At 36.8% G+C, this 8,155-nt stretch overlaps 1 protein-coding gene across 1 annotated transcript in view; it reads right to left on the bottom strand.

The window, feature by feature from the left end:
• WRN (WRN RecQ like helicase) overlaps window positions 1-8,155 on the bottom strand; it is a 61,342-nt gene that overhangs the window by 45,114 nt on the left and 8,073 nt on the right. The window contains exons 7-11 of the mRNA XM_015813828.2: window positions 6,765-6,837; window positions 5,623-5,737; window positions 3,535-3,892; window positions 2,980-3,054; window positions 1,288-1,408 (exon numbers count right to left, since the gene is read on the bottom strand). Of these exons, the coding sequence (XP_015669314.2) occupies window positions 1,288-1,408; window positions 2,980-3,054; window positions 3,535-3,892; window positions 5,623-5,737; window positions 6,765-6,837 (742 nt within the window). The remainder of the gene's footprint in view (window positions 1-1,287; window positions 1,409-2,979; window positions 3,055-3,534; window positions 3,893-5,622; window positions 5,738-6,764; window positions 6,838-8,155) is intronic.

Below are 8,155 nucleotides of genomic sequence, written 5' to 3'. Positions count from 1 at the left end.
CGACGCCACCGCGCCGCCACCGCCGCTGCCGCGCCGCCGCCGCCGCCGCTGACTCGAGTATAAGCCGAGGGGGGCATTTTTCAGCCCCAAAAATGGGCTGAAAAACTCGGCTTATACTCGAGTATATACGGTAAATGTATTTTAGCTTAAGAAGGACATGTTTCTCAAGTAGTATACTGTTTCCTTCCTTTTTTTTCTTCTATTCTTTTTTTGTTGTTTTTTTTAAGATGAGAAATGTAAAATTGTTCGGATGGCTTGTATGAGGAAAAAGACTTAAATATTTAACTGTAATTAACTCTGAGAAAATCTTAATTGGTAAGAATGTTTTGAACATTGCGGGGAAAACAAATCTAAATAAGAACTTTGAAAACAGGATCTATGACGAGGTAATTAAGATTATTAATTGGAAAAGAAGCTTTATATTGACGTGGTTGTTAAATATTAGAAAAATGTTTATATTCAATTGTTATCTATCAAAATACTAAGAAATGTACTACCGTAATTTAAGGTTGGTAAAAGAGAATATTATTGGAAGAAGGGAAAATCAAAGAAAGCTACTATGTGGAATTATAGAAATTAACTGTTATTGATTTTAAATATAAACTCAGACAACACGCTGTTTACCAAATATTAAAGTGACTATGTTAAAAAATCAATAAAATATATTAAAAAAAATATTTCCTCAGAAAGTCAACATACATGCTTAATTTTCTCATTGACAACATGAAATTTAAAACTGGTTTAACATGAGTGCATCAAACCCATAACTTGCTTAAAAATTTTTTTGAGCATCAACAGTGACTGGGATCATATACTACATTAAGCCACACTGTTAACTCACAATATTGTTTTGGCTAAGGCTCATTTGCAAACAGAATGAACAAATAAATCAGAGGCTGGGTTAGCGTATAATGCTAAGCTGGAATATTTTTTGAACTTTGGTTGTTGAAAACACTGCATCCTGTTTCACCGACTATTTTAAAACATTATGAGTGGATTCAAATTACACAAATCCCCAAAATCATTCTGGTTAACTTTATTGTGAACCAAGCCATAGCAAGCTTGTCCTTCTCTTAAATTCTATACAGCACATTCCTCATTTCTTACAAAACATTGCTTTTAAAATATTCCCCTTGGCCACTAAATTTTAAAGTCTTCAACAATGAGAACTACTTGAGATGATCTTTAGAGATATGCTTTTTCATCTGTATGCATATATGTGAACATAAAGAAGTACAATACTCTAGTGTGGTGATATGGAACTTCGGATCACAATTTAATATTTACCCCAACTTTCCTCTTCCTCCTCAATGCCCTCTTCTCCTTCATCCTCTGCAACATGGTCACTTTGCTTCTTTAAACTCCCCAGCTTAGAATTCAAATTGCACTTGTCTGTGTCTTCTAAAGACTGGAACAGAGAAAATGAGTTAACATATTTTGCATCTTCTAATCCAAAAGAATCAGGGGTAGACAAAAGTTCTTTTTATTTTTAACAGAGAGAGATCCTACCTACATTAGCTACATCAAGGTAAAGTTACTTTATGAATATAATTTGTGAAGACCTCATAGCTCCGATAGGTTTTCCATATTACTGTAAAAAGCATGGGAGAGTGAGAAGCAAAGCTACACAGTAATCCCCCTTGATTGAAAGGCAATTTATTTCAGGCATTTATTAAAAACAGTTGTCATGGTTCCGACAGATGAAACTCTTCAAAAGAACTTCAAGGCATTGTTTACCTTAAAGAATCTTTTATTCAAGAAACAAAGTATCGGCACTACATAGTCGAAACCAAAAACTAAATTCCCCTCTCCTGGATACAAAGTATCAAAGCACAATTCCCTCCTCCAATAAAGTCATAAATCACATTCCCCAATTAGCTTGAAGCGCGGGCTTTCTCCCCAGCTCTCCAGCCCGCCAAAACTCTATCAACTCTGGACCCAATGACCTTGGGTTCCCACGACTGAGTTATTATTGTTATGACTAGCTGGACCTCATCCACATTCCCCCTCCCAGCTTCAACTAACTCTAAAAGCAATAGTGAAAAATGGCTGCATTTCCATCTGTTGTCAAAGCAAGAACATCCGATGTTAGCAGCATTGACAACAGTATTAATATCTATTTTTATTGAATCTCGTGAACAGTGTTAGCTTATTATAACAAGTCCAGTTTTTATTTCTAACATACAAGTCTGCTCTCCTTGCTTTTTCCTTTCAGGCTTTCTCTGCTGTGGCCCTTGCCTTATGGAACATTTTATACCTTTCGAAGCGAGGTCAGCTCCATCTCTTCAATATTCTGTAATCCCCTTAAGACCTGGTTAGGATGCTTTCATCATTGTTAATATCTATTCTCTCCTGTGCCTGATGGCTTATATTTTTAATAATGATTGTTTATACATATTTATATATGGCATGGGACCAGGTTACCTGAGAAATTGTCTCATTCCAATGGGATTGGACCACCCCTTTCGTGCTAGCAGAAGGGGCATGCTGCAGACCATATCAGTCAAAGAATTCTGGCTGATGGGGTCCAGAAGAGCCTTTTCTGCTGTGGTTCCCAACCTCTGGAACACTATGCCCACCTTTTTGACCTCCTGGAAGGGCTTGAAAACCTGGTTCTGCCAATTGGCCTGGGGCCTGATAGGGGCATGTCATACTGGAGGTAGTTAATGGACTGAGATAATATTCCACCTCCATCCTGTGAGCATTTTCCCTCCCTTTCCAACTTTTGATGATTTTTAATCAATGTTAATATCAATATTTATTATTTTAATTTCCTTCTTGTTTTTACTTGTTTGTAAGCTGCCTATACGAGATGGGTGGCATGTAAATTTAATTAAAAAATAAATAAAATTCATTGTTTTATTTCATTGTTGTATACGACCGTTATTTTGAGATTGATGACTATATAAATTTGATAAATAAATAAATAGCAAGAAACTACCAAGAAAGGAAGGAGGAGGGAGGAAGGATTTAATTTACCTTAAGCATTTCCATTTCAAGTTCATCATCACTTTCCATGGCATCATGATGATCACCTTCTACAGATTGTAAATCCTAAACAGAACAGTTCAAATTGGTTTTTTTCCCTTCTTTTTTAATCCCAATGTTCAGTTTCCTATTTTCTAATACAGGAAAACATAACTTTTCAGTGGAAAAAAACTAACAAGTAATCTGAGCTTACCTTCTAGCCTATATAAACCATTAACATTTCTATGCATAATAAAAATGTGTAAAACCACAATAATGTATAAAACTATATTAATATTTGTGTGACAGGAAAGCTTCTGTTTTGCAGATGAGCAGCTTGAGAAATAGGATTACAAAGCCCATCTGATCCTAGCACATTCTTAGGATAGGAGAAACAACCTGTTTCTTCACTGCTGGAACAAAACTGACTTTCTCTAGACTTGGCAATCCTAACATACAATATTTTCTTAGCTGTTGTATCACAGCCAAAATTTGCAAAAAGACCAGTTTATGGATGAATTAAACATCACATCTTTCCACAAAAGGCAATTACCTATACAGATTTACCTCAGACATATAAGTTGCTTCATGTAGCATTTCTTCCTCGGCCTGACGTTCCATCATTTGAAGTTCATAATCAGTTACGTCTAGTGACATTAAGAATTCTTTTTCTGTAGATATTTTTAAGATTGCGTCTGAAGCATCCTCTGAATGCTCTTTCTTACCAAGTTCTTCTTCATCTTTTATATGGGAGTTTTGAATGCCAGCTATTTTATCATCAATATCATTACAAATTATTTTGGAATTTAATTTAGATACTCCATCAGCAGCTTTTTCCAGCTCCATTTGGCAATTAGATTTAGTAAGTAATATGTTCCTTAGAGCTTTAATGTTTTTTGAAATATCAGCCAATAGTTCTGTTGCACTATAGAAAAAATATGAAATGAGTTATTTTATTTGAGAGTTTGGAAAAAAATTCAGAGAAGAGCAACTAAGATGATCAAAGGCCTGGGGACTAAAACATACAAAGAATGGCTGCAGGACTTGGGTTTGGCTAGTCTAAAGAAAAGAAGAAATAGGGGAAACATGATAGCAGTATTCCAGTATTTGAGGGGCTGCCACAAAGAAGAGGGGGTCACATTATTCACCAAAGCACCAGAGGGCAGGACAAGAAATAATGGTTGGAAACTGATCAAAGAGAGAAGCAACCTGAAATTAAGGAGAAACCTCCTGACAGTGAGGACAATAGCTTGCCCCCAAAAATCGTGGGCACTCCATTACTGGAGATTTTTTAAAAGAAGCTAGACAGTCACTTGTCTGAGATCGTATAAGTTCTCCTGCTTGAGCAGGGGGCTGGACTAGAAGACCTCCAAGGTCCCTTCCAGCTCTATTCTATTCTTATATAAGCACTCAAGATAATTAAAATATTCAAAAGAAGAATGCCACAATTAAAAAACTAAAATTAGTAGAATTAAAGCTCAAGTAATAATTAATAATTTGATGAACAAGATATGTTTTTATAATAACTTATTTTTGTCTTTTCCAAACCACTGTCCAGTTGGCTTCACTGGATGACCTTTAGTCCATCCATCCCTTTGAAAGGAAGAAAAGTTTTCCCGTTTACTTTCTCCATTCAGTAATGGTACTGCATTGTACACTTGTATCCATTAGTTTGTCTTTTCTAAGCAGAGGCTTCAAAGCTCTTCAAGTTTCCTGATCACATTTATCTGCCCTCTTTCACTTTTCCAGTTCTTTTTCACATGCAGAACCCAGAACTGAACTCTGTATTCCAGATGTAGACATACCACAGATTTGTACAACATTTGAATTTTCATTTCAAATCCCTTTCTTAATGTTTCCTAATATAAATTTTGGCTTTTTCACAGCTACCATAATCCAAATTGTTCTTTCCACTGAGCTATCCATTCTCCACCTCAGTCACTTTGGATTCAGGAGAATGGACTTGCTCACTGAGAGTCAAGAGTTCATACTATTATTTCACTCACCTCAAACTTAGTCTTTAAAGCAAGAGATCACACTAAACTCCTATTCTTGTTTACTTGTTTTCTTTGTTTGCTGATCTCTGTCGTAACCTCAAATCAGAAAGCAAGCAAATACACCAAATCTCCACAGACTGACTACTTCCCTCAGATAAATACCACTGTTCCCATTCATTCTCTATCCATGAGTTTCAGCCAATTCTAAAAGAGTACAAAAGGAGGGACTGGGAGTTTAAGAGGGTGGCTGAAAGTACAATAGAATATAGTATAAAGAAAGGCCTATACATTGATTTATTATTTCTATGGCCGCCCATTTCACTGGGTAACTTTGGGTGGCCTATAATTCTAAAACAATACTGTAAAATGTTTAAAACCAATAAAAACAGTACAAAAACAGATACTTATATATACAGCAAAAAAGGTAATTATCCAATTTAACAGTAAAACCAAGAGATGGGGCCCTTAACATATTTAGAGCTCCAGGCTCAAGTAAAGTTCCTGTCCAAGCACAAAAGTCACTATAAATATGGAAACTCTGTATACTATTTGTTCGGTTATACCCATTGAAATAACACAGTTCTGTTACTGCAAGAATGTACTGAATTAAATATTCTTATTCATTGGTACTGATAAATTAAAATAAGCGGTATCTAACCTTTGAATATGCGTAGATTGGTCAAAAGTGGCAGGAACACAATGAGCCAAATCTAGCACCTCCTTAGACAAAGAGGTCAATTCATCTTTAATTTTACTCGACAGCAACATTCCATCTGTTGAAAAAAGGCAGAACATTTCACCAACTACTATAATTCATCTGGGTTTTAAATATTGAAATGGCACTTAATTAAGGAATTATTATTCCACTTGTCTTTAAATTTTCATCTGGCTCCCTAAATTCAAGTTAATTTATGTGTTGTTAAATGGGACTATACAACCTTTGGATTTTTAGGGGATTTCTATCGTGTTTTCTGCAGATGCTACTGTAATTACCTTTGAACTCTATTCACCAACATCTGCTCTATTTATTCATTAGTACATTCATAATGAGAACCGGTCTGATGTAGTAGTTAAGGCATCAGACTAGAAACCAAGAGACTGAGTTCTAGGCCCACCTCGGGCACAAAGCCAGTTGGCTGGCATCTGGCTACTCATTTTTTTCTCAGGTCTAAAAAGAAAGCAATGGCAAATAACATCTGCAAAATTTTGCCAAGAAAGCTACAGGGACTTATCTAGACAGTCTTTGAGAACTGGATACGATTGAATGGAAGATTTAAAAAAAGTCATAATAACCTCTATGATGGATTACTCCATTATTCAGAAAATTCAGTGAAAATTCATATAAAACAAGATGCAAAACACCATGTTATCCACTGAACTCCAAATTTATATATATATATATAAATAGAAAGAATCATGTCTTGAAAGATTTAGGCAGTCTCATGTGTCTGTAATATTTTTGCCACACTTTAATTTTCAAAAAGTTTATTTTCATCATTGGAATCAATTCATGGCAGGATGAAGACCTCTTCGCAAAGGTTATGGACTGTAATCTACCCTATCTAGAGCTGAGAAAGAATGACTGACCCACCTAGCCAATCCCTAATGCTTAAAAGAGGGAAAGAATTTGAATTTCTCCACTCCTAGTTCAGCACAAGAACACCTACATCATGTGGCTTCAATAGTGTATGCATATAGAAATCTGAATGGATGTGTACATGCATGTATGCATCTACCCCTATAATCCTGTGCAATTGTGCCTGCTATATGAAAAAGTTGCTGTTCTCAAATTTAGCTCACCTGTTTTTAAACAAATATGCATCTGCTTATCATTACTCAGATTTATTAGGTTTTGGTAAATAAGGAAGCCCGCCTATAAAAACAAAAAAAGAAAAAGAATAAGTTTTAATATAGGGACAATAAGGACATCTTCCTTTCAACTTAAAAGATCCAGAACAATATTTTCTAATCTCCAGATGTGCTGGTGACCTCAGTTCCCAAATTCCCAACAAAAATGGCTGAAATCTGGGAGCTATGGTCCCAACATAGCTGGAGAAATCTGGGGAATCTGAGGTCATCAATCCTGATTATTTAAAAGAAAGACAAAACATACGCAAAGTTATAAACACAGGGGAAAAAAGTACCTAATATACACAGTAGAGAATCAGTATAAAATGGCACAAACATGGACTTTCCAGGAAAGGCATGGCAAACTGGAGATAGCTCTGCAAAAGCAGAGCCCACAACTGTTCCAAAGACTGAGGAACTGGTAAGCAGACTGGTTCTTTGGAACCTCTCTGGATAAGAAGAGGATGGGAGATCACCTACATGTGCTCCGGATGGCTGCTCCTCATAGGTTTAAGGTGACACCAGGAGATGACAAGATTACCCATTTCGCCGGCAACCATGGCAAAGACTATTAAAAGACAAGCCTCACTTTCTAATCAGTTCTTGAAATTGCTCATTAACTACTCCTAAAATATTAGAGCAACAACTTTGACTTTAGAGCAGGGATCTCCAACCTGTGGTTTACGGCCCAATACCGGGCTGCGGCCTCTTGGCCACCGGGCTGCAGGAAAGGCTGGCGAGTATGCGCACATGTGCCCACACACCCCCACTCGTGCTAGCACCACCGTGCAAGCACTAGCAGCCCTATTTGCGCATGCGTGTGGGCACTAGCGACCCATTTGCGCACATGAGCGGGAGCTAGCAGCCCATTTGCACAGGCACTAGCAGCCTGCTTGCACATGCATGCAAGTGCTAGCGCCACCATGCATGCGCCCATTTGTGCATGCACGGGCAAACATTTCCCTGCTCCTCCCTTTCCCTCCAAGCCGCCAACCAGAAAGGTTGGGGAACTCTGGTTTAGAGCAGCAACTTTGATAACACGAGGTAAGACTGCCTCCAGTCCTGAATGAAAGAAAATTTTAATCATAAAAATTTAAAGAATTTGAAATAAAGAACAAAAAGACAAATAAGATTTTAAACTTAGAAAGCTATAAACAGTGGCATTTTGTCTAATAGAAACTGAATTAGCCATTGCCTATATCACAGTCTAGCTTCGTTCATGTGTTATAATTAAACCCCAAACTCTATTGTATTGATCTAAAATAAGCAAATCTGGACCTTAAACCATTTGCTTAAAACCCCAGGTTTTTCTCTTTCTGGTAACTATACTTTACTGGTTTAGA

Source organism: Protobothrops mucrosquamatus, unplaced genomic scaffold, assembly GCF_001527695.2.
Source record: "Protobothrops mucrosquamatus isolate PMUCROS unplaced genomic scaffold, P.Mucros_1.0 scaffold198, whole genome shotgun sequence".
Taxonomy (NCBI): domain Eukaryota; kingdom Metazoa; phylum Chordata; class Lepidosauria; order Squamata; family Viperidae; genus Protobothrops; species Protobothrops mucrosquamatus.
This window is presented reverse-complemented; position numbering and strand designations above follow the sequence as displayed.